Below are 27,390 nucleotides of genomic sequence, written 5' to 3' on the forward strand. Positions count from 1 at the left end.
TCCTCGAGCGCGTCCGAGACGTCTGTGACGCGCGAATCGAAGGGCCCAGTCTGATTCTCTCGTCTCCACCCTATAACCTATCGACCATTGTGCGTGTGTGCGTTTGTGTGTGTGTGTGTGCGCTTTTGTGCAAATCCCCGAGGCGGTGGTGTGTTTTTTTTTCGTGTGTAATTTCTCGACGAGTGGTTTTTCCTGGCGCCGCGCCCTGCATCCCATTGTGTGGCCGAAAGTGATGTGTGTGGTGTAATACGTGCGTGCCGCGTGTGTGCGTGGGTGCGCCCACCGTGGAAAGCGGTTTTGCATGGGATAAAACGAAAATCGAAATCTGCGCTCTCGTGTGACGGGCCCCGAAAGTGAAAGCAACCGGAAGCGACCGGAGTGCAACATCCCCATCCAGCGGGTCCCCGTGGTGAAGGTGGTGGTAGAGAAAGGGAGGGCACGAAAATCGTCCACCCAAAGGGCCACCCAAAGGCGAAGCGCGAGAAGCGCGCACGCGGGGGCTAATTTGAGGGAAATTCAAATCAATCGAAGGTGCGCTGATTTTTGCGACATCCGCGCGTTAAGACGAAACACAGTGTTGGCCATCTTAGTGTGCTGTGGTGTGGGGTGCGTTGCCGTCGGACGGAGAGCGCCCAATGTGTTTGAAATCGCGAGAGAAAGCGAGTGGTAAGAGCGCGAACGCGGTCACTTCCGGTCTCGCCAGGTGTGGGAGAGGTTCGAGTTGGCCCTCACGGTTCGGCCGGTTGCCATAGTTCCCGGCGAAAGGACGGCCCGCCCGAGTGGCCAGGTGCAAGCGATTTTCCCAGCAACAGTCGGCGTCGGTCGTACATCGAAAGAGCCACCTGGTTGGGTTTGGCGAAAAAAGAAAACCCGCACCGCTAGGCTAGGTTCCCGGTCTGGTGCGACGGTCCCGTTTTTGGGAAAGTGATTTCGTTAAAATTCAGTCCGAGGTCGGGTGTTTCCAGGAGTGGGAGAAAATCAACCCCCACCCTCGAGCGATCAACGGGTGGCGATAGAAGCGTGCGTTCGTGAGCAAGTGAAAGAGAGTGAGAGTGGAAGAGATAGAGATAGAAAGAGAGAGAGAGAGAGAGAGAGAGAGTGAGAGAAAGAAAGCGTGCAGAAAATAAAAACACTCACGATGACCGACAAAGTAACCAAATTCGAACGGATGGCCATGACCAAACCCGTCCCCATGAAGCTGTTCGCCGCCTGGGAAGTGGACCGGACGCCATCGAACTGCATTCCAAGGTACGTTACTGGGAAAAGCGCCTTCCACCCCAAGAAACCGGGTCTCTGTAAGGGTGTGAAGGCTAATTATTGCGCATTCGTAAGCATCAAGGATCAAACCCACCAGGAGATGCATTTGGGAGAAGGCTCTCTGGTTGCGAATCAAGCGCAATGGATGCTGCGATTGGTTGGTGATACCGAAAATTGCAATTGTTTGGGTGTGTATGCAATTGCGCCCATTGCGCGCATCGCATCTAGAAGGGCTTTTTGCGCTCTTTTACAGCGCCTGAGTTTTCTCTTGCCCACGAGGACGATGCCAGTACTGTGACGGTGGCTGTCGTGTTCTCTCTTTCGCGTCTGGCGAGCGCGCCAGCTTTTTCCCACTCTCTCTATCTCTCTCTTTGTTGCATGGGAGTAACGGTGTGCTGATTTCCTTGATTGGCAATGGTACGTTGAATCGAATTTTCCATCTTCGGCGCGCTGGCTGACCCGGGCTGATAATAATGGCCGGCAATTACGTTGCGTAGCGCGAGCCGCGAATGCGTTGAGTGCCAGCAGGCCCGAAATAACAACCGAAATAACCACCCTCTGGCGCTTGCCCCGCTCGAGGAATGTTTTAATTGACGATAAGAGAAACGTAACACATGCTTCTACGCATTCTAATCGTCGAATCCCGGTGCCGGCCCTGGATCGTTTGATTGAACGGAGGCGGGGGATCTCGGTACCTCGAAAGCTTCGTGTTGTTCTGGCCGGAAACGGCGCCTTCCGAAGAACCCATGATCCGGGAAGAAGCACACCAATGCGAGAAACAATAAATATGCCGATGCCATTGCTTATGCATTTCTTGGCCTCTTGGCCGCTGGCCCAAATTGTGCAGGGGTCCATTATTATCCGGCACCCGTGTCCTTTGCTCTCCAGAGCCACCCACGCTGAGGGGGGGGGGGGGGAGAAACAGATAAGACAGATGGGGGAAGATCGTTGAACCCGGCCCAGAACATGTCGTTGACCCAGATTGAAAGATTTTCACTTTTGATTCCGTGCGGCGACAATCACACGACGCTGAGCCAATTCTTAAGCGGAGAAAGAAAAGCGACTAAAGAGAGCGAGAGGGAAATGGTGATGTCGGCGGTGTGTTGTGAGAAGTGGGGAAGGGTGGGTGAGGAACCAAAGGGAAAGGGAACAAACATGCTTTTCCCCATAAGTCAAGGCGCACGGACGGACGAGTTTTTCCCATTCGTCATTCGCCGGGGCCATCATTATTAGAGAATGCCGGGGGCGAGACAGGAGGCCAAAGCACCCGGGAGTCAAGAAGGGAATGAAAATGGTACGTGTGTGACGTGTGTGTGTGTGTGTGTGTGTTTGTTTCTTCCTTCTGCCCTTATGCTAGCTCATTCGAGGAGCCGGTGGTGTCTTGTTAGCGAAGAGATCAGTTGGGTCGTTTGGAAAATGATTTTCTTGGAAAATCCGCTCGAACAAACACAGGACGGTGGTGTGGCTCGGAAGGGCGGGTAGAAGGCTGGCTGGGTGGGAATGGTAAGGTGGCCGGTGTTTCATCCGTGGCTCGTTCTAATGCTTGACCTCGGCCGAAAGACGCTGCTTTTCGATAACGTTTCGGTGGGAACGGTGAATTATGAAGTATTTCTCTATTTATAATATTTGCTGTTCGCTTGTGCGAATCTCCTTCGGCGTAGCACAACCTGCCTCGTGCTGCCCAAACTGGCCGTGTTGCTGCGTTTTATAGTCGGAAATATTTTACTTCCCCTTTTTTTCTAGCACCCCCGACATGGGAAGAAAAAATGGCATTTCATTTTCATTTCCCGCGTGTCTGCTCTTTTTCATAGTGCCCCTTTTGCTGGTGGGGCTCTCGCCTGTGCGTTCTGGGTGGGGTGGCCACATTAGTATAAATAATCATTCCCAGCAATAAAACCCGCTGCAAACACAGAGAATCTTTGCCATCCCAGTAAAACATCGCACTATGCCTTAGGTGAAGAGGATTTTGTGCTTTTTGCGCGTGTGTGGTTTTTATTAAAACTTTTCTAGCTCAAATACGGACCTCGAGCATCTTTTAATTGTAGCTGTAGCGTATTCGGTAGTTATTTATTGTAATTTTAATTACTTTCCTTCTCCGCCACACTGCGAACTAAACCGTTGGTGGGGTTCGTTTATAAAGTTGGTAGTTTCTTTTCCAACTTGCAACGTTCGGGAATCAACTTGGCCAGTTGGCAATCATGACTTTTCTCCTGCCGTGCACGAGGGCGTTGGGGACAAGAGGAAACGAGACAGAAAAAAGAATAAATATATTAAGCTACGTATTCCCAGGCAGATAAGATCCGTAAAGAGAAAAGTTCAAGTTCGCCCCTGCCGGCCCCACGCACTACACCGAAGGGCAACAAACCGTGCTAGGGCGCTCGACGGGGCGGTCATGGTGTACGATAAAATTCAATCGACTTCTTTGACTACCAAATCCCGTCCCTACAGCAGTGTACGGTCGAAAATCGAGCATTAATCCGGCGGGAAAAGGGTCCACGCGGCCTGCCGGACCCGGGACTGACATTCACGCGTGGGACGTGTGAGGTGAAGCTTATTTCCAGCTCTCTTTATCCGTAATTCTTTTTCGTGGTTCTTGCTCTTTGGTGTGAGATGAAACGAGTGTCACTGGTTCTCTCTAACATAAATCTCACTCCAAACTCCACCCGTCATACATCGCTTCGCAGCATCGGTGGGTTTGTTCTCATTTTTCAAAGAATGTCAACCAAATGTGGCAAGAATGCTCAGAACCACGGATGACGAATGGGTCGTCGTAGGTCGCAAGGGTTGCTGTTACACTCCAGACACTGATAGTCTTGCTTGCTTGCATTCTTTCCCACCCGAAAGAGGGAGAGAAATTCCTGTTAGAATTAGTCAAAGTTCACTCGACAGCGGGCTGGCGGTTTGGGTTTCTTAAGAAGAGTTTCCACTTTACGGCATTAAATTAAGATTACGGAGGGGTTACCAAAGATCGTGTGGCGCACATTCCGGTACAGCGAGGCGATGCTTAGATTGCTGGAAGCGGGAAAAAAACGTTGAGGCCTAATTTTTAAATCGGTATACGCATCGAATCTAAAAGCGCCTCACGAAACCAAACTGTGTGATCTGTGCGTATTTTGCATTTTTTTATGATTCGCTTAGAACGTGTTTGGAGTTGTTTCGAGTTGGTGATCTTGACACTTAAAGGCAGTGATTATGATTCACCACCAAATATCATCACGCAGCAGAAGACGATGATTCATTCTCTGCGTCAAGCAAATGGGAACAGGGCTTAGCCAACAATATGCTATGTGGTTCCAGCGGTTCCAATAATAATCACTATTAGAGCATGATAAAGACGTCATGGAAAGCGATAAAATTGAGCTAAAATGACTTAAATTTAACAAAAAAGAAATATATGCAGGCTGGTACGGTTGGTTTAGGGTTTGAGCGTATAATATGCAAAATTAGTCACTCAATTTATAGACTAGTATTGAAACGAAATGTTCTCTCGATTGTCTAGTTTACATTAGAATAAAACTTTGGCTATGATGTGAGCAGTCGGTTCTTTGGCGTTGGCATAACACAAACTATAATTGCATGGTTGGTTGGCGTCTGAATCGACTGCAGAGACGCTTGAATAATCATCAAGCAGCGGAGAAAAACGCTTCGCTAGAACAAATGTGGGAGATCAAAAAGTTAAATACCGCTTGAACGTAATTGCGATGGGGGCTTTTTACATCGGCGCTAGTTGTAGCCGTGCTCCGAAAACACGGCCACTTCCAAACGAGCGGTAGTTTATTTGGCACCAGCAGCCGATACGCCTCTTTTTGTCCTATTATACCATTTTGGCAATCGCTTGCCGGTGCAAATCGAATCCCCAATTCGACGGGCCAATTTATGTGCCTTAGGCTACGAAGTAGGAGGAAAAAAGACCCGCCGTGTGACATTTGGCGCTAATGCATCAAGGTGACGACACGCGGGTGACCATGAGCGCTTGCGAATCGGAAAAAGCACCCGTACGAGGTAAGGAAGAGTTGTGCAAATTTTGGAGCTTCATCTCGCGACCAGCTGCGGCATACATGTTAATCTGCTGCCAAGTCGAGCACGGGGTGATTCCGCACCTTTTTGGCTCTGATCACGGGGCGCGTTTTTGAGGCGCAGTTACAGCTTGTTAGCGTGCATTCGCCAGAACCGGTGAACCGTTGCATAATGTGGGCATATATCCTTGCTCGAATTCGAACCAGCTGCAGAGGGCAAACAAACCCCCAACTCAATGCATACTGCAGGTTGGGCTTTCCCAGCGGGTAGAATGGATATAAAATTAGAAGAAAAAAAAAGATGGCTTTCTGAACTCGTTTTCTTCATCGCTAATAGGGCAGCCCAATAATGCCACCCGCCTGAGAAACCGATTCGCGACCGAGTAGGACGACACCGTTCGTAGCGTTGAGCCGAGCAATGACGTGGCACCGTTCTGCGACAGAATGAGATATCCGGAAGGAAGTGAAGCCGGAAGCGCCGGTTTCCTTACGGCACACCGTGAGGACTCCTTTTGGGCCTGTGTTTTATTTGGCAGCTTTTATTTTTTTGTCCTCCCGCGGTGTGCTTTCTGTTCCGACCACTCCCGGGCTCGTTGCTGCTGTGTGCGGCTTTTTATTGCCGGCGTTCGCGATAGTAACCGGCTCGGGGAGTCTCTCCTAGTTCCGTTGACAGGGGTTGTTTTATTTTTCGACCATTGCGACCCAAACGCGACCCGGCAAGCTCGAATTCGTAGTTGTGTGACGTTTTCGGGGGATTGTAAGACCGCGCGATTGCAGGACGATTGGAAAGGCTCTGCCGCACCCTGGACACGAAGCGTTAGGCCAAGCTCGATTCCATGCTGCCTCTACTACGGCCTCTAGAGGCCCAGCGAGAGTGCGCGCTGGGTGTTTATGCAAAAGGCGAGCCTCAGAAGCCGGCAAAGGAGAAGGGTCCCTCTATTTATCGCCAAGACGCCGCGCGAGAGGAGTGGTAGGTGGTGAAATCGATTTTCTACTGGTTCGTTCCATGTCCCAAATGGGCGCCAGAACCTGCGACTGGGGTTTGAATAAACAAACCGAGCCCTAAGGAGGCTTGCTGAAGGTGCGCCCAATTTTGCGTGGAGTTGGGAAAATTCGAATATATGCATTCTAAAGGCTTCCGGATGTTTCTTTCGCTCGCAGATTCGAAATCCGTAAAGCCAGATTTAAATAGAACCTCACTGAGAGACCTACTCCCGCCGGGTCGGTCCAGATAATTGGTCACCTTGGCCTTCGATGTCAATCACTGTGCTCCTCTCCGTTGATTGACGACCTGTGCTAGCACCATCGCACACTGTGAGCTTCTTTGGGTCGAGCAGTACGTTTGGATTCGTTGGTCGAGAGCTGGGACTGTGCGTCACCTTCATCCCTCGTCGTTGGCCGCGAAATGCAACGCCATTAGGTGCGCGAAATTGGAACAATGCTCCCGTTCAATGTCAATCGCTCGCGGTTGTTCACGGTGGCCTTGTCACAGCCGTATCCGAATTCTCGTGGTTGCGAGTCGCGAGGAACCGGTTCGTCGATCGCACATCATCGATCGTCTCAGCTTCCGGTTTTGGTGGCCCATCGTTGCGTGAAATGTCGCGTCGTAGGTTCGTCTAAACGGGCGCCCTTCATCTTTGTCAGTTGCATTTCGAGTGGTTTTTAGGTGCGAATTGTTCAATCACTTAAGGAGTTGCAAGCGCGTAAAAGGGCGTGCATTGCGTATCGTCCTATTGCCCTTGCTGAAGGTTCTCGTGTACGGTCATGTATTAGACTCGTTTATCGCTCGTTTATGTGTACTCTTATCGCAAAAATGAGCGAGACATGGTCGTTATTGTAAATGGTGAGTGAGGAGTTTTTTTGTTTGTTTGCAATTACTTTCTTTCTCCCGGCCGACCTTGGCGCTTTCCAACGTGAGGCTGCGTATAAAACGCGAATGCGAAATGACGGCGGTGCAATCTTATCATGTGGAGATAAATTGCGATACAACTGGGGTGGGTTTTTATCTACTTCACGTCACAACCGATGTGGCAATGGATTAATCATCCCGAATGTTCGATACCTCCTACACCAACAAACATCGCAAACTTTGTTCAATTCAGTAACAAAAAAATGGAAAACATTTGTACAAACAGTGTATCATTTGCCTTTCGGTACTTACCTGAATTAAGCGAACGAAAAGACGCTCGCTCATTCAACTTCCACTCGAAGCACGGTTTAAAGCGGTGATTACTGACTTTCCCCGCCAGGGATTGCTTGTGGGAGGAAAAACGAGTGCACCCACTGTTCCTGCTGCGCCCCCGCAGGTGGTGGCGTTACCAGTTTTCCAGTCGCTACCAACCATCCAGAAGGGGTTCCGCTTTCGGGTTGGTTCTGCCCGCAAAGCACACCCATTCATCAGCAACCGGCCAGTGGGCCGGCGATAGTTAGTTACTGTTAATGTCCAAATAAGGGCTGGACGGAAAGGGGTTTTCCGTTGGCTGCAGTCGACCGTCTATGGTTCGGATTGTCGACGCTTTGCAGGGTGAAGGAAATTGAAACCAAACAGCTCAGTTACCGACGGTGGCCGGCGAGTGGGGGCCAGATTTGTGACCTGAGAGAGTCGAATTCTACATGCCTTTTTCTCTACGAGCTAATGAGAGGGAACACAGTGCCAGGAAAGAGGGAGGGTCACGCACACGAGAATGGTGCCTCAAAATGTTGACTCATTTTCACACCGTGACGCTTGACGCTTCGTCGCCGACTGGCGGACTTTGACTTTGACCAGCTCCGACATTTTTCTGATTCTTTGTCACGAACGTCGGCTCTGATCGATGGGGGCACCAGCTAAAAAGGAACAAGACGCGTTTTTTCCTTTGTTGGCCGCTGTTACGCTTTGGCGGTTCGCGATGTAACCATCTCCTCCCCACGCCACTTTGTACGGTCGGATGCGGTTCGATTGCGCACCTAGGTACCGGTGCCACTAGCTTCTACGACGTGCGCATGCACCTTTGCGAGGGCCAACCGCGGTTCTAGGGTTCTGAACCGGCTCTCCCTCTTCAACGCCGACCGCACACTGTAAGATGATCCTCGGCGCGAAGGTAATGAATTGTTGTTTGTTTTAGTTTCGTTTGCTGGCGTCGCCGCCACCGCGCTAACCTCAAATTTCATAACACAACTCGCGCGGGACTCTCTGGGCTTCCTCCGGTGTTCGCTTCACGATCGATTGTTTTGAAGTATCCGTAGGTGGAATTTATCGCCCCCGAGGGAGAGACCTTGGTGCAGTCGCTGGAAAGGGTTCTGTTCTTTTTTATTTTTCATTTTCGTTAGGATTAGCCGTATTTCAGCTCACAGCTCTTTGATCGCTTCAACTGCGCTGCAGCTGGGGCATCGTTGGTATGTAAACAAATATGCCTTCGAACGCGGTGCAGCTCCGTTGGGGCAAAATTCTTTGGCAAAACGTGTCACGGGAAAAGGCACGTGTACCGCGCGGTTTGAACTGCGCGAAGCAAACGCCATTAGAATCATTCACTGGCCGGAACGCGTAGAGTTACAAAAGCGCGGAGCGTCGGAAGGTCGATTCGTCAGGGAAACGGAACTCGTAACTGGCTGTTGGATCGAACCTTGCGTTACTCGCAGCTACCACCGATCCTTTTGCCACCGTGTGCGGCTTCAGTGGTCTATTTCCGGGCCTGTTCCATTGGACCACGCACGTCAATTGTTGCCTTGTAAAGGCGCTCGTAGTGCGTGCAACCGACGGTTGAAGTTTCTGGCCACCGGTGGTGGCGACAGGTGCCGTGTTCTAATTTTACTTAGAGTTGCAATTTGCTCCCCGGTCGCCTGCGTTTTCCTTCATTGACGAGGCGCGCAAGTGCATGCAACGCACGCCGCCGTCTGTTTGCGTTGCATTATTGAAGGCAAGGCGATGCATCCGTAGTTCTGGCTTCAGGGTTCGGAAACCCGTTGGTGAGGACATGCACATGCAGTACTGTTCGCCTGCAGCCACAGGTTTCATTAACAAAAGCGTTGCTGGTGATGTCTTGAATATTGGCGTCGGGTTGGCTGACGCCTAGTCGGGGTATTTGATGTTGCACGGGTGGCAGGTCCTTTCTACGTCGGGTTCGCTCTCGTGTCTGATGCAATTTGCAACCGAATGGGTTCTAATTGTTTGTCGGCGTTGGAAATTGCCCGGCAAACGATGCGAGAGTGCGGGCATGTATGCCTGCTCAGCTAGGGTTACTGGATAATGCTTCTTTTGCATGCATGTACGTCGATTTCGCACCGTCTTGAACTCATTTTGCTCAATGCTGTTAGTTCAAAAGCCTGGCATGTGATCAATTTGGGCAATCTCATGTGTCATTGTGCATACTTTCGTTTAACAATATTACGCAGCTCTATTTCAGAAGGGCATCCTTTGCGATCTATATTTCACAGTAAAATGAACCTCTTCGTTCAGAATGGGTCCCAATTTGCGTTCAGCTTGAGTGAAAATGCGTGACACGCGGAAATCGTTTTCACTAAGCACGTCGGTGTTGGTGCGAACGATATTTGCAAGCCAGAACGTGCGCACGAGCAGCGCAAAAACCCCTTCGCTGGAAGGACTGGCGCCACACGGAAGGAATTGCCAATGAAAGTTGCGGAGCAAAAGAAATTACTACGGCTACGGGCGGACGGCAGCCCTGAAGTTGTGTCGTCATGCTGCGGGTGTACTGGCGGCTCCCTTTAGCAGCCCTGGAACACGGACCCTGTTCGCCTCCTACTGGCTGAACAAATTTGCCACAAAACAAAGCTATAAATATGTAGTTTTGTCGTGCTCGGGCTCGAGTGGCACTACTCGGCGCGGTCACTTCTAGAGAAGCCCCGGTGCTGGTTACGCTATCCCTACTGCATTTATGCGTGTGTGTGGGTGTGTGTGGGAAACAGGAGATGTATAAATATTACAAAACCGCACCCGGAATGTGGTTCTGTCATTACGCCTGCACTTGCACTCGTCGTAATAAGCGAAGATACGGTAGAAACCCGAGTGCGCTGGATATTGATTTGCGTGTTCGTACTTCTCCTAACCGTCGTTGCCATAAAAAGGTACCAGTGGGACAGAACACTCCCACTGCCGTTCATTTTCTTTCCCAGAAAAAATGTGACCATTTTTGGGGTTCAATGGCTTCGGTCGGCGTGCCATGGTGTGCACGGAATGGTTCGTTCCGAAATTGCCAACGCCCGGAAATCGATAAGCATTCCACGGCAGGACGTCCCAGGCTTGGGAGCCGATAGTGCTGGCTAAGGGCTAAGGGCGAATGAAAACCGTTCACATTCCGTGTGCGAGAGATGGTCTAACTTCTGCACGTGTCGGTGGCATTCTCAAGCGCTGCTCAAATTATTTGATCATTGAGATGAGTCTTTCGCGCCAAGTGCTGCACTCTGCCCGAGGTTTGGTGTGTTGAGTTAATTTGGCTGCCTTTCAAATGGTGCTTGCCAGTTGAAGTACACACTGTGAGCGTATTTATGCGGTCTGTGAAACGTGTTTTCCGACAAATGTAATCAATTTTCGTCCCCCATCATTGAGCGTCCTTTTTCTCTCCCAGCCAGTTTGCGGCCGATATCCCATCATATTACGACGGATGTATTTCTGTCCGACGACATGACCCGTGCCGGTAGTGGTCTATATTTGGAGCGTGGTTGAAATGCATAAATAATGAGCCCTCCCCCTCCCACTACTCCCTTTGGGCCAGTGGCCCTTCGGTGGTTAGTGCATTGGAGTGGTAGTGATCGATAAGTCGAAGCCCCTTATGGATACTTAATTTCTTTTCGTCCTTTTTATTACTGGTCCACCTACCACAATTCGCAAGCAGGATGAGCAGGCTCGATTCGCCTTTCGGTCTTCTCACCCATGCAATTCTAATGATGCTGGGAAATCACCCAACGGTGTATTGTATTACTTCCGCTTGAACGTATCCGTGCAGTGAAACCGTTTCGTTTTGCCCCGATCGTGTAGTTGTCTTTTGGTGCTATTTTTCCAGCGTGTACGCCATTCATTTCCCGATCCAGTTTGCTCTAACCGTAGGCAAATGGTAAACTGTCGAACGCCAATCCCAGATTGGGAAGGGAAAAACAGAGCCCGTGGGGTTCCCCAATCGCGCCAGCCAATGGTTTGCTGGTTTTGCTGCCATGTTATGCCGGCCCTTGAAATCCGCCGGGAGAGAGGAGAGCCTTTTAACCGAACATGCTGCCACCTCAGCGCGTTTGCATCGCACTCGACTCCGTCCGCCAGCTATCAGTCTCTGGGCGTATTGTTTACCTTTTACCGCCGTATTGTTCCACATATTTTTCGCGCCTTCAAGTACATCTCGGCTGCCATCCATTGGGCGTAAACACGACGCTGGGTGCAGCAGCAGCAGCAGCAGCAGCAGCAAAACCCTTTATTTTACAGTTTGCTCTTTCACCCGTGACGTACTGCTCGCAAACAGTTACGTATGTAGCGAGGTAAATGCCCACGGGGTGGCTGTCAGGGTTTTCATTCGGCATCGCTTCCCTCGCGAACGAGAACAATTGACAAGCGGTTCAATAGAGACATGTTGACTGGGTGAGAGGCGGGAGAGTAAAAAGAAAAAAAAAACCAACCCGTACCTAGAGATGGTTTGTACTGAATGGGATTTGATAAATCTTGCCGAGGACGCGCTATCAGTGGGCAGCGAATGTTTGAGTCGTACGTACTTATGGGGTGGTATTTCTGCTATTTGCGCTGCAATACGCTGCCTTATCGCGCCGTTATCAGTACAGATTTTTCCACGGACCAGTTCCGTCCGGTAATGGGCAGCAAACAAATAAACAGACGATTAAAAAACATCCATAACGAGGACATGTTCTCGGGTGTGCTTCACGCCATGGTTTGCATTCGCCGTTGCATCTTCGTCTTGCCATATCGCACCTGGAGCTACCTGGTGGTCCGTAGGGCGGAGCAGACATGCTTGTAATGGGGTTGTTTAACAGGTGTGTTTTATGCCAAGCTTAGCTAATCGTTGGCCCATTATTATTTACCTTTACACGTTGATGAACGAGGCGCTCTGTGGGGGGCTTTTGGTTCGAAAGATGATTACATGGTTGCGAGATGTTGGCACTACGCCCCATGGCCAGAGTACCTTGATTGTGGTCCGTTGCGGCTATTGAAGATGGGCATTTTCCCGTTTTCCTTTAGTCTCACCTTTCGGGCCAGGCAGCAGCGTGATGCCGAGGGTTCGGTTCGAGTTTTGGAAATTTCGCAGCGTTATTTCGTTGGAAAGCATGCCGGACGAAAATAGCACTAAAACTCATCACCCCGATGCGGGATGCGAGCTTCATCGGAATTTCCACCGGAATTCCGGCCACCACCGCGCTAGTCATGGTGAGGTGTTGAAAGGTAATATTGCCTCAACATTCTATTTGCCGCTCGCAGGTTCAGATACCACGGTTTGGCCGTTCTGGGAAATGGTCCGCGAACGCAACCGCGAATGATATTATAATTACGGGTGACACATGTTTTCGCACGTGGGAGGAATTTTAAATTACTGCCATGCAGAAAACAAAGTGATTCCGCTGGTTTGGCGTGAGTGTGTCCCATGGTAATATTAATCACCGCAAATTTCCCCACACCTTCGTTCGCGCTGCTTCCTATAGGTGTAGGAGTGCCAGAGAAAATAATACGGAGCGCCGAGATGGAGTGCAACACATTTTCAAACAATGGCAGGGCAGATCTTCCCACGCCGCAACCGGAATGTTAGTCAGTCGCCGAAAAGATCCCATCGAATCTCGACGACAAAATGACGTGTTGTGACCGTGGCAGTGAATTCATGGTCACGCGGAACGCGTTCGTAGCGAGAGGGATTTCGTTTAATCAACGGCAAAAATAAATGGCCCCGCGAGAAGGGTGAGTGAAAGTCGATTTCATCCCCCGAATCGGCGGACGGAAATTGCCACGGTGAAATACAGATGGATTTGCTCGATTTTACATTGCGCCGACGATCGCTTGTTGTTGATGCACTTAAGCTAGGCATAAATTAAGAGGCGAAGAGCTATCACCCCATCTCGCCGGGTTTTTAAACTCGCACCAGCGTAGGTCGAACGAGCTGCATACGACGATCAAATGGGTGTGAACCCTTGAGAGCTTACGAGCTAAAGCTACCGGCTTCTCAAGGCTGGTTACGTTGAGTGGGAAGTGGAAGATCCAGTTGGACTGGTGAAATTACGACCGGCTGGCCTGTACGTGTCATGTACGCAGCTAAATGCACCCGGTACACCTTCGTCTGCATGAAAGTTTTGCCATTGCACACGCACGAGATCGACGTGGCGTCGCAGGCGCTTAAAGAAAAACAAAACAAAAAAAAAACGCTTCATTTTCGGCGATGATTCTCGCATTTCTCGCACATTTGTCGCTGCTCCTCCATCGCGAATGATGTCATTTTGGGGATGTTATTCGAGGCCAACGGGCGGTTCTGGGCCACAGAACTTCCCAGGACGGATGTGAACGGTGCTGATTATTTTCGCACGCTTCCGTTCACGCGGATCTGGAGAACGTCTAACGAAGCTGAAGGAGGACGCTTTCCGCTGCGTGTTGTGCGTGTGTTGCCAGTGTTTGCCGATCAAATTTGCGCGATCCAACCGCGAACGGGATGGATGTTTGGAACGGGCAAACATTACCCTGGCCGCTAATTGATGAACGCCAAAACACATGACGGAGCAGACGTCTGGTGAGGTCGAACGAGGTGTGAACGTCGAGCATGGAAGGGTTGCGTTGAGTTGAAAGTGAAAACCACCCAAACCAGCTCACCGTGTGGGAGTGGATGTCGCGATGTTGCTACTACTGCGTAGATCGACGCCCTTCTACACACTGGCTGGCTGGTTGGCCAGTCGCTCGAATTTCTGCGTCAACAAACAAACCACTCCAAACGTGTCCCCATCGTGCCATCCACATTGGCTACCCTGGTGTTGGGCTGTGGTGATATGATTATCGGTGATGCTCCGCCGTGGCTTAACGGGTGGGTAACCTCGTTAAGGTTTAACGCCATCGTTCCACTATTGCTCTGCGTTACTACAGAGCCGAGTGAGAACGTGAGCCTTGTTACGGCTGTATCCATCCACGTCGGTTGACGGTGTATCCTTAATGCTGCGTGACAACGATCCGATGAAGCGTTTAATGGAACGGCGACCAGTGTGGCAGCCGCGCGAACCGTGTAATCTTCGATTCTGGCCGTGCATTTGGGCGTGATCCGATGGGGGACGGTGACAAAATCATTCCAGCCGACAAACAGCGACAGGATTTTACGCAATGCTGCACTGGAATGGGAAGTGAAGTGTTTATGTAAGGTTACATTTGCCTGTGACCGATCCGTTCTTCGTAGGCTCGGTCAAATGTCTTCATTCCGAGGCAGCTGCCAATCAACCGTTCGTCGAATCAGCCGGTACTGACGTGATTGGAACAGCGTTCGTGGGTTCAACGTTTCCCTGTGGGGGTTGGTGACATTTGGATTTATAAATTACCCTCTCATGTGCAACATGCAGGCCGGGCGATTAATCATCGGTGCAGGCATCTATGCACGAGATCGCCATCCTCACTCACATCGTCTGAACATGCTCTGGTGCGCGGAATAACATGCCCTGAGCTCGAATGGCGCTGATGGGGTTTTTTGATGGGGGACAACTGGAATCGTCCTGGCTGTTGCGCGAGGGTTCCATTTTGGTTGGCCGCCCTCAAAATCGAAGCGGCTTGAAAGACGAAACCCCGTCGAACGCAGGATTGATGATCCACGTACTGTGCGCACGTGTTCCGCCGTCCGTTGTTGGCAACACCACCGTTGAGCACACGTTACACAAACAAACGTGTCTGTTGCCCTGTCTAGTCATAACACCACCCGAGGAATTGTGTGTTGAGAAAAGTGCAGAGAGAGAGCGAGAGAGAGAGAGAGAGAGGGAGAGAGAGTGCGAGAGTTGAACTCGTTGTCTTGCTTGGCCTAGTCGAAATGGACCAGCGGTCACTGGAAAATGATAGCCCAAGTTTTCACTTTCCTCGCTGTGCCTCGCCAAAGAAGTTCGTGCAGTGTGTAGAGGAGTTGCCACACGTTTTGCACACTCTTACGATGCGCGCGAACCTTGTCCTGAGTCTGCCCCGGTGCCGTAACCGATTTGGTTGGTGAGAGACTCCGAATTTTCTTGGGCGCATCAGCAAACGCCTTCTCCGCTCCGAGCCGCCATTATCGAAAGTGAGCAGTGTTGTGCAGCAGGCTGGAAATGAAGCGGGCGTATTTTTGGGGATGCTTTCACCTGCACTAAACATCGGTGCCAGATCACGACCGGCTCTCGGGCGCTGGATGCGTAACTGCGCGTAATATGGAATGTATTATTTATTGCGCAATGTTTGCCACTGGCTGGCTGGCTGGCTGGGCTCGGGAAAATGTGTCTAAATTGCAAACATAATGCCCGGTGCGATTATGCTGGCCCAAAAGGGAAGGGGCCATCGCGACTTCGACCCAAACGGAAGCGACCACGGCATCGCGGCTATGGTGGCGTGTCCGATGATGGAGATTGAATGATTAGCTGTGTGTGAGCGTGGAATAGCAATGAAGCTGCTCAATCTATTCTGTCCTAGTTTCGTAGCGCAAGTCTTCGCTCGAACCGGCAACCTACGGGAGCTGTAAGGCGGCCCGCATATTCGGCGTGCAACTGAAAGCAACGTTACGAAGCAGTACTGCCGCAGCTAGCAGCTAGTTCCTTCGATCGCTTGGCAGCACTTAACTGCGGTCCAGGGTCTCTGGGAAGGGTCGCGTAACTGCGGGGACCGTTTCGGGCGATAGGATGATGAATGAGTTCATAAATACTTCCTCTCGTGGTGCCGACCGTGATGGCCTCCAAGGTCGGCTGACAATCCGTGAATCTGCATCTGTTTTCCGCTTCGTCGTGCAAGGGTTGCTGCGCTGTGGCGACGTGTCCCCGGGAAAAGGCATCGCAAGGGGGTCCGCATACGGATAGATACGGAAAATGATGGATTGAAGCATCGCGCAAGGTTACGACCAGATGCTGGATGATGTTGAGTGCCGGATGAGAACTTCTTGTGCGGCATTCTTACGTGGTTGCAGTTTTTCGGTTCTTTTTATAATAGTGTTCCGTTTTGCGTTCCATGAAAAAAAAAACTACCCAAATAACAGTAGTTTCGCTAAACCATTCTCGTTTATGCTGAAGGTCTTGTGGGTTGGGTGACGACAAAAGGAATGCTGTGCGGAAATTAGCCTCAGTTAGTCAGCAGGATGCATACATAATTCATCAACTAAGCCTCACCCTTTTCCCGGGCGGATGGTATGGGCCGCGCCCGCACAAACACTCGAATCGCGTTGGTGCAGGAACACTTGTAGAATTGCTTCTCCGGATGACCTTCGACGTTGCGTACCGAGGTGGGCTTTTATCATTGAGAATCAATTTATGAAGGGCCGTTTCTTTCCGACGTTTCCTCCTGGCGGTTCGTGCTCGCAAGTGCGTTGATTTCATGTTACGTTAAATCTGGGCCATCGGAAAAGGGCGTCCATTGCGATGAATGAGTGGCATGTTTAACAGACACGAGCCTGGGGGGCGTAATTTGTCAAAAGTGCGTAGAGCTCCAACGTAATCCCACATGAAAGTGGTATAAAGAGATTCTAATTTGTAGCTAATGATATGCAAATCTGTTCGGTTTCGAGTGTGTGTCTATTGTTGCTGTTGAAAACGGGTCCAAAATACTTATGCAATATTTAACCCAATATGTACTGACCGGGGCAGTTAATTTAATTCAACATTGAGACATTCGTCACGTTATGGAGAGTAGGTGTCGCATCAGCGGTGCATAATAATTGCCACCAATGCTAATTACGATGCCAACAAAAGACAATAAGAAATCAGAAAAGCGGCGAATTGTGTGTGTTTTTGGTGTGCTGTGAGTATTGATTGGCGTTTAATCACTTATTGCGTTGCAGTCAGTTTCAATCAATCATTCAATCAAAAAATGACATATATTAGCATCGTAATATGGCGGCGAGGGAACGGATGAGGCATGAAATAATCGTAACAGCTTCCGGATAAGGGCGTTAGTTGCAACGCAGTACACTCCATGGTTGGGCACAGTACGTGACGAGCATGGCGCAATAGTAGCAAGCTGTAAGCCAGGCAATCCTTCGTCCTAAAAATGGTCGTCTTTTGCAAAGCCCTCTTTGTATGGCATTTCACCGAATTCCAATGTTTTATTGGATCTCTCAGCAGAAAAAAATAACAAGAAATGGAATTGGTTTCGGTACGCAAATCGTGCGCTTCATTTGCAGATTAAAATTATGATAAGTGTATGAGAAGAGATATTTTTAGCAGTTTGGTGGGGGTGTACAGGACGAAAATGCTACGGTCCGTTTTCATTTCCCATCTAATTATTTTACAGCGACGTAAATAACTTCGCGCGCTCGTACGCAGCCGCGTGGGGGACAGCTATTTGTTTACTTGAGTTAAAATCCGCTTGTCTCGCCGTTTGCCGAATGAGTGGTTCCTCGGTCCGGATCAGGTGCTTACTGCTGATGAGCCGGGGTAGCGATCGAGCGTAGCTTCGGAGGATGTCAACATTCTTTCCGTTGACAGGACCGTGAATGCGGCGGCTTCTAACATTTACGGTAACTTGTGGCAAGCGGCAGCTGTGCGAGAAGCAAATGAAAAACACAAAATAGTGTACCCACCGGGGGGTTTTGGGGACGTTAAAAGATAAAAATATCCCTTCGAAGCTACCACTCGGCACAGAGGCATGGGCGTGCAGTTGGGTATGGGTTGGGTTTTTTGCACTCTAGTGGGATGCAGGGATGCTTCGGGTGGCGTAAAGGTTACGCTTGAAGGTGCGTTCACTTCGTCCGCGGCCGCAGAAGGAAGCACGTTAGGGCAAGGTCGGGACTTGAAAAAGCCGAGCTCGAGCACTTGCATGATCGACAGGAACGCGTGTAGGTGCAAGAAAATAAAAGAACAGCCTATATGAAGGCGAACAAGTGGATCGAGCTTTGCGAAAGCAGGCTATTGGTGGAAAACACTGCGTACCAAGCCAACACCTGTCGCGAAAATGCATTCCCGCCCTTCGCATTGTGCGCGAGCAGGTCAGGTTCTGTTCTCTATTTGCGCAGGCTCAAGAAAAAGAAAAAGGATAGCCGAGGATAGGAATTGATCGGCACGGTAGCATTGCTAATGCCCAAGCAGAAATGCGATTGTAATGCACATAAAATCACATGAAACCGGTCCGCCAGGGGCAACCGGTAAGCATAGAATAATGAGCGAGCATGTTCGTGTTTCGAGATAAACACCATCATAAATAGAGGATGAGAGTGAGAGAGCCAAAGCATTAATGCACACTTAATGCCATGGTCATGTGACAGCCAAAATAGAGCATCACACTCAAATTTGTGCGCCCCGTGTGTGGGGGGTTCGTGTTTGCGCAATGATTTGGTGTAATTAAGTTTACTGCGGACAATTAATTTGCTTGCGTTTCGGAAACATTACTTCGGCGATGTGGATGTGGTTCGAACGACGCCGGTTGCTTCTGTGTTCATGTGGGGCACCTTTAGCCGAACGGTGAGCTGGCAGTTGGCAGAGGTGGAGGAGTTATTTAGAGACGACAATCACGTCACGTGGAGGGCTTGGCATGCAAGTAATTTTAATGGCTCATTGGTTAATTTGGCAGGAGGACTGGCGGTTGGCGTTTGGTTCGTGCTAGTGTATCTTTTTGTACCGCAGCGGGTGGATAACGGGTGCTAGGGTAAGCGAAGCGATATCTACTAATAAGGATCGGGCGGATCGGGGATGGGCAGGAAAGCAAAGCGCAAGGTTAAGGGGACCAGACGAACCTCGAGGGTGGCTTTCACCGGGCTTGTATGCTTTTCATTCGCAATACGATGTTTACGGGTTTTTTGGCTTGGTGACGCGCCTGTGCTTCTTAGTTGACATCGCATGTGTTGCTCCCCTGTTTCGAAACAGCGACTAATCACGAGCCACCGAATACCTGTTTGTTGTTTGATCAATTGTTGGTTCCGTTAAGAAGCTGTTGGTGGTGGTGAAATGATGCAGAAGGCTGTGTCAACATTGTGTTTTGAAGGACGCTAGTTGAGCCAGTTTTTTCAACCTTCGGGAGAAGCTGTAGAAATTCATGTCTTCTGTAGTGATGAAGCTTCTATAATTCAACTAGCGGCACTCGTAAACGCTCTGCTATACATACTTGCTTCATAGGGAACAAGATGTAAAACCTAAAGTATGCAATCAATATTACTATTAAAGTATGCATAGAGCGAACCCCCAAACAGTGACGCGATTTAATGTGCTTTTACGATGCACATTCTATGGCACACCGGAGTGATGCAGTTTACATTAAGCAACTTCCGGCGTCGGGGCGTTTTCCGTCTTGCTCATTTCTAGCCGAGCGGGTCTACCGGTACGATCTTTCGTCATAGGAAGTGTGTTTCCTATCGGGTCGTTTCTGCCTGTGTCCCTTCGTCGCTCAACCACGTCACGTACCTTTATGCTCATGGATAGGACCGTTAAACAATGGGCCCACGGACGTGATTTGTTGTAGGTTTTGTAGGTTTCGTTTATATTTCATTCTGGATACCTACCACCTTAGGTAAAGATGGCCGAGCTAGCGGCGTGTAGCTGTGAGCTGATAAAAGGACAAGAAACGCGGTCAACGCGCTAGGGAAGGGATAAATTTTGCGGCCAGGTCGTGCCGGTTGGCGATAAACCCACCAGGAACCAGACGAGATAGATCTTATCGGAACACCGAGTGACTTTCGCGATGCATGGGAGTTTGCTAGAAAAAGAAAAATAAAGCCGGCTCCCGTGGGCGAATGTCGTAATGCGAAGGTGTGATGGGTGCTACCAGTTTCGGGGAAGTGAATTACAATAATTTATCACGTATCTGTGGGTCGGACGGAGCAAGCATGCCACAACATGCCGCGTTTCATGTGGAACTGCCCCACAGTTAATCCTAGGCAAGCGTTCGATTAACGAGGCAGACATTCGACGTTCAATGTACATTGCTACGATTGGTAACTATTCTGATATTTTATCTATTTTGCTTGTCAATTTTCCTAGAAAATGAAGCTAAAGTGAAGCTTATCACTTATACCCTATAGAGCAGCCGTGTTCAAACTTGCGACGATAAGAATCAAAACCCACGTCATAATCGTCGCCGTTGCGCATAAGGTGCGTTGCTTGTGGTGCGGTGTTGGCTGGCAGTGTGTGAACGGGTTTCCTTTTTTTCCCGGTTGGCGGCTCATAAATTATGCACTAAATCGACATTCATTCTGTTGATTGGTCATTAGCCACATGCTGGCGACAGTGCGAGGGCTGTTTGGCGGTGGACAAAGGATAACCAAATGTGGCACGTTTCCCATGCGTCACGAACGCGGCAGCCTGACGTGACGAAAGTAAATTTCTACTTATAAAAACGCAAACAGCGTGGGGTCACCATTTTCGTATCCTTGCCCGTCGCGTGTTTGTCCCGCACAGAGGATGGGCTTTATCGTACCCAGCGCAAGGATTACGTTCGGCATGAATTGATTCACGATACGTTTTGGTGAGAGAATCATGTAAGGATGCCTAAAAACGTGTCCTGTATTACGTACACGGCACTTATACGCGGTTGTGGAAGCGACCCATCGACGGTTTATCGCCGCCATTTTCTTGCTCCATTTTTGTGATGTGCCAAAGGCACGCCCTTCGCTACATGAAGCAATTCAGTGCCATTAATTTGTAATCGGTTCTAAACAAGTTGTTTCCTCTTTACATTTTTCCCCGCAGATTATGCTCGTTAAAAATCACCCGCCTCTCGTTGCTTACGCCGCTGCCAGCGGATTTGACGTCGCTATCGCTGGCCGTTCGGATGCAAAGCTCGAAGAGAACGCTCCGGTCGCACGAGATTCCGGTTCCGCAGTCGCTGAGTTCCGGATACAGCAGTGGCGGCTCGGGTGGAACAGCAGCCGGTGCTGGTGGCGGTGTTGTTGGATCAACTGGCACCGGTAGCGGCTCAATTGGTGGTAGCCTATCTGGGGGCGTGATTGGCGCTGGGCAGCTTAATTCGCCGCCCCTGCTGGAGACGGAGCTGGATCTGCACTTCAGCCTGCAGTATCCGCATTTCATCAAGCGTGACGGCAATCGGCTGCTGATATTGCTGCAGCGTCGCAAAAAGTACAAAACGCGAACTATTCTCGGTTACAAGACGCTGGCCGAAGGTGTCATCCGCATGGACGCGGTGCTGCAGAAGTCGATGGACATGACGGTGGAGCTAAACGGCTCGGGCAAGGCTGGCCGGGCTGGGTTGACGATAGCGACATTGCGCGCCACCCAGGTCACGTCGATCCCTGTTGATCAGGACAACAAGAACAACAACAGCCTGCTGGTGACGGACCGGGTGAACGAGTACTCGGATGAGGACGAAGAGCAGGAGTTCAGCTCGGGCGACGAGAACGACGAGGGCCTGTCTGGGTACGCGGCGAAGCGCAACTACGCGGGAAAGCGGGATTCGTACAAGAAGTTCGAATCTGGCGAGCAAGATGGTGAGCCAGACGATGGTAACATGCTGCCCTCGAACCAGGCGGATAGCGACAGTGACTTCGACAACATGGGCAAGGAAAAATCACGAGGAAAAATGAGCCGGGTAAGCAGTCGAAGTAGTGGAGTAATGTTGTGACATTCGTTGGGGGCACACGCTTAACAAGACCTCTCTTATTTGCTTGCTTTCAGCAACGAAACTTCAAACAACGCATCATATCCTTGCTCAAGCGGTTTAAGGTGCCCGAGGAACTGGAGGGCGACGTACGGGAGCGAGGCCCGGCCTTGCGGGGCAAACGTGAACTGCATGCACTGTTTCAGGAGCTGGAATCCTTGTCATGCGGCGAAGGAGATGACTCCGGCCAGGATATGGACAGTCTTTCTATCGGCTCCACGCCGAAGCCATCGTTGAGGCCATTCTTTGAGAACTCCGGTAAGCCGGTTCTCACGCAACAGCATTCCTCGATACAGCTAAGCTCGATGCAGAAGAGTGGTAACAAAGGTAAAACAAAGGCAAACTCATGCGCTCGCTCGCCTGCCGGCAGGTGACCGACCGATTTCTGTTGTTCTTCTTGTTGCAAGCGGCATTTCCCTTTATCGTTTCTGCCCTATTTTGCGAGCTCGTATGAAGTATCATTTGTTTGCGTTTTTTGTTTCTGTTTATTGTGATTTTGTGTTAGCAAAAGTAAAGAGCAATAGCTTTTTGATAAGCAATGTTGCTTTTTGATAAGAATCTAAATCATTTGCTCTCACAAATCTTTTCTGAACATTGTAACAAATGCGCTATTGTCTGCTGAGTGTAATTATGCTTGGCAGGATCTTAGTTTAGCATTGAAATCATACATTTTACTATTAATGAACGAACAGTACTTGTCCGGTACAGGGTACAATGAAGATGTATAAATTTTGTACTTGTACTTGATGGCTATTTGTCTTCAATCTGCTAGAGGTAGTTGACTATATGTTGACACGTTTTGTCATTTATTTGGAAAGCGTTTACCGATTGTTTAGAGAAAGGAGTTTGTTAGAAACTACACTTTGTGTTTTCCATTTGAATGTTGCGATCAACACTGTGTTGTAGTATGCTAGAATACATTTTGGATGTTTTTTTATTTAGTCATAACGAAAGTCTTATGTTGCTTAAGGTCGAAGAACGAAGAAAGAATACAGAGCTCCACTTTTTCGATCGCTCATTATTATTTGTTTGCCTCAGCTAATAATGTCATCATATCATCGGTTATGTATTAACCTAAAATTGCTGCTGCTGCAGAGTATGTCTGTTGCATGGCTTTGTTTTTGTTATTTTTTTAACGAATAATGTGGTTACTTTTTTAAGTTAATTGTTTGTTTCATTGACGTTCCATCCCTTCCTTGCCCGTATGATCATCATAAGGTGGTTTGGTTCAGCTGAATATGTCCGTTAGCCATTTGAGTTTGTTTTTCGATTTGTTTTATTTGTTTTCTTTCATTATTTTTTATGTTCCTTTCAGATTTTATGCCAGAAAAGAAACCCAATTTAGAGAAGCGTGACTCGCTCGTCGAAAAGAAAAGCAATTCAATAACAATTGCCAATAATCTTATTAATAGTATGAACGGCAACAGTATTAATAACAATCAGACTAGCAATTACAGTAACATACAAGGTTTGTAGCTTTCAAAAAAAGTCGTTGTGGTTCACGTATTATCTATCTTCTGTCTTTAAACAACACTCTTTTACCTTCACTGTGTTCTTCTTGTTATATATATATATATATATTTTATCCTCTGTGCACAGCACTCGTCTCCAGTTCAAACACAGCACTGGTATTTGTGTACGTAGATAAGTTTCGATTTTACAAAACTGTGAAGCAAAGCTGTTGAGCTAAATCAACCTACCTATCGCGTGTTTCATGTTCATGTTTGCGGGACAAAGCTCAATCGCATTTTACTGAATTTTTCCCTAGCATCGTCCTTCACGTGTTTATGATTTATTCTAATCAGTGCATACTGCATAACGTTTTACAGTGTCTGCCTTGTTTGCCTGTTTTAGCTCGAAAATGTTATTTTGTTTGCAACCGTTTCTTCTTTGTTTTTCTATTTCAGTAATGTTCTCTTTGTCACATTATATTCCTTTCTATCAACCTTCCTTTGATGCAACTGTCCTTTGTTGTAATTGTTACTAATTTCGCAATTTACGAATCAAATAGGATTCGATTAAACAATTACCTCTCCTTAATCTTTGCGCTAGCAACCTCGACGTTTTGCTAATAAACGGCGTTTCCTATTGTTCCGTAGATCGTTCTGGCGACTGGAAGAATGACAGCTCCGGCAATGAGGGTGGTGCAGGTAACACAGATCCGGAGGCACTCAGCTCCGATCCTCAGAACACCGGTAGTCCGCCAAAGGAGAAGGAAACGGCTGTCGAGAAGAAGAATCGCCTATTCCGCACAAGCAGCAGCACTCCAAACAGTGCCAAAAAGCAGAAGCAAACGCTCAGTTTTCAGGTGGATCAACACCAGCAACAATTGCAGCAGCATCATCAACAGCAGCAGAAGCCATCGCCATTGGAAACGTGCTTGTCGCCGACGAACGTCGAACCACGCAAGTCATTGCTCGAGCAGCTGCAGCGCACGTTCACCACAGAGGAGTCGCTTCTGCCGGAGGTGGTCACCATAGTGGGCCCGCCGGAAGCGAGCAACGCATCGTTAACGCCTCGTTTGGCAGCGCTCATATCGTCCACGTTTCGGCCTACATTTTTGCCCAACAACACCGCCGAGGTGAAAGCAATAATGCAAGCACTTATGAACAAAATTCAGAAATAGTAAGTTCACGAACTTCAGATTAGTCAAGACGGGTTTGCTCATGTCGCTGTATATTCTCACTCTTTACACTGCAGCTGTAATTCAACTGCAAAACCGCCAACAACTGTGAAAGTAGTTTTAGTCGGAGGAGATTGGTTGCAGGGCGCAGTCCTGCGGCATTACGTCGTGTTACTGAGCCTTCGTCCACCAGACTGGGTTAATCATATCAGATTCTACATCGTTCCGTTGGGTGAGAGGATTTAGTATAGATTGCCTTGTAGCAAACATAAAATATGTTCTCTCCGCTATGTATTACACAGGATCGTGCGGTGTCGCTCGGTACATTGGAATGATCGATTCAAGCTACATGAGCATGTTCGGCACAGAGAGCTGGCAGCAGATATGCGATCGTGCTGCCAACTTAGAGAGTGCACAATCGAAGAACGAATCGGCTGAACTAATTAGCAGGATACAGCGCTATCTCATATCAGGGGGACCGTGCACACAAGTTCCTATTGCCGAGGCGATGGTCAACTACCGTGATGAGGACTCTTGTCAAATTTTTGTGCCGTTTGTCAGCGTAAGTCGGGGAGAATTGTTGATTTTTCGTTATCAGGTGTTAAACATAAAAAAACGTTTATTTGTTGGATATACAGGACGTGAGAATTGGCTGTCTAGAAGGGCCACAGGTGTCTCTTGATCTCGATGAATCCCTAACGTACGTATCACAAGGAAGCGCTGATAGAATGCTGTCCAGCTCACCGCCCCAGAGTGGACGCACTTCACCACCAGCATCGCAAACCCCTGCGGCTGTCTCCCAGGGACAGCTGAAAGATCTTCAGCAGCAACAGGCATCGTCATCCTCTTCCCAAATGCAGGAATCGTTAGAGCTGCAGGTAGACTACTGGCCCCAGGTGCGGCCTATGGTCGATCAAAAGGAAAAACCACCCGGCAAGGGCCAGGATACATCTGGGAAGAACAGTATTAAGAGTACTTTTCGACATTTACAGGCACGTAATCAAATGAGGAAAACGTGCAAAAATGCATAATCATGTACTTTGCTTTCAATTGATCGATACTTTTTATTCATCATATTTTACACAGGTCTGGAGACTACCGCAGGTTCCTAGTTTTGGAGAGTTTACGAGTGGTTTGACACTGAGCTTTGCAACCAAGGAAAAGAAACAGAAAAGTATGTTTATAATTCAGTTACATCGGTACGCTACACATAATTTATTTATTTCGTGTCGCTATTGTTCGTTTGCAGTTATGAGATTGGGCAAGAAGAAGGAAAAAGATCGCGACGCTGAGAAGGAGCAGTGTGTTGAAGGAGTTGCTCGCTTGATCTGTTCACCGAAGCAATCGCATGTTCCTTTGCGAGGTATGATTTCGCGTTATTCTTAATGCTCTTGACGACAGTATTGATGCTATAATTTTGTTGCTATTCTGTGCGTTGCAGTGTACATCGATGGTACCGAATGGACGGGGGTGAAATTTTTCCAACTGTCTGCCCAGTGGCAGACGCACATTAAGAATTTCCCCATAGCGCTAGTCGGTGCGCCGTTGGCCCCAGCAGAAATGCTAACCTAGTCAGTTTCATCCTCCGTCTTGACGGAGCTATTACCCCCTCCAGCATCACCGGCGACGCCATCGTCAGCGTTTGGGTCGTCATTGTCCTCAGCTCATCCGATTCGCGCTGGCGCCATATTTTTCGGTCCTCTGCTGTCATCGACTTGCTCAACCGTCACAAAACTGCCACCATTACCGCGTTCCGCTGGCTGTGATCCTTCTGCGAGTTCACCGTTTTCGCCACCAGCTGCCGGTCCTAACAGCCATCACGCTAGTAGCAGCAACACCACCAGTAGTACCGGCCACGGCAGCGGTGCAGCTCGTCTTCTGCGACCGCGGAGCTGGGCAGCAGTTAGTCGAACACGGAATGACTAAATATTTGTGTACTCCCATATCCAGCAGGTTGTGCCACAAACGAGAATGTGTACTTGTAAAATTCGTAGCGGTCCCAGGAGTGCAAGGTGTACTCTCTTTCATGTGGGATTTAACTTGTTTTCCGTTTACTTTGTAATGTTTCTTTATTTTCTATGATTGCAATACGTCGTAGCCGTTACATTGTTTGCCTATAATTTACATATTGCAAACAACGTTATGTTTATTGTACCGTAGTAGTAGGTCACTCTGCTTACGCGTTAGCTCATTCCAAATTGAAATGAGGCGAGCTCCAGAAGATTTGTTTTGTTGGGCTGATTGATTTGTGATAAAAAATTATTTGAGTGAGATAAAACATTTCCCACAGACACAAGTACAGTAGAGCATGCTTTCATCGTTGCTAGCGGCGACGCTGAGTAAATGCGTTAATGATGGTAGGTTCTTGGCATTAGTTTGGAGCAAACAAAACCTACTTCTTAGAACTAATTGGTCAAATTTCGCACAATTGAATCGATTCCGGCAAGTGGAACACCGGAAGCCAAAAGTATATCGGCTGCTAAGGAAATTACGATGAAGGAAAGTCGTTGCTTGCAGTTACAAGTATGGAATTACATCCAGGAGTAGGTGTTTGCTCAGGTAGGGGCAAACAAATCCGTACGTGATCATGAGTTAGCGATCACGAATAGAATGTTTCGTTGCGTCCCGTTTCACATCACAAGTATTGTAGAAAGCAATGGCATGCGTTTTATTTAGCATTCTTTAAACGGCTTGAATGCGTTTGTAACGGAATAAAAAGTGTAAAGATATGCAATATCCGACAAGGTTGGAATTATTTATTTTAGCGATCATGGATGCTTGTA

At 48.9% G+C, this 27,390-nt stretch overlaps 1 protein-coding gene across 1 annotated transcript; it reads left to right on the forward strand.

Moving 5' to 3' along the window:
• The first annotated feature begins 432 nt into the window (after window positions 1-432).
• Window positions 433-27,390, forward strand: LOC128721285 (phosphofurin acidic cluster sorting protein 2). The gene is made up of 11 exons (XM_053815020.1): window positions 433-1,248; window positions 21,060-21,915; window positions 22,002-22,311; window positions 23,300-23,452; window positions 24,084-24,609; window positions 24,685-24,839; window positions 24,910-25,169; window positions 25,246-25,599; window positions 25,694-25,781; window positions 25,857-25,970; window positions 26,049-27,390. The coding sequence occupies exons 1-11, from the start codon at window positions 1,139-1,141 to the stop codon at window positions 26,177-26,179; spliced, it is 3,057 nt and encodes a 1,018-aa protein (XP_053670995.1). The 5' UTR covers window positions 433-1,138; the 3' UTR covers window positions 26,180-27,390.

Source organism: Anopheles nili, chromosome 2 (assembly GCF_943737925.1).
Source record: "Anopheles nili chromosome 2, idAnoNiliSN_F5_01, whole genome shotgun sequence".
NCBI classification, from domain to species: domain Eukaryota; kingdom Metazoa; phylum Arthropoda; class Insecta; order Diptera; family Culicidae; genus Anopheles; species Anopheles nili.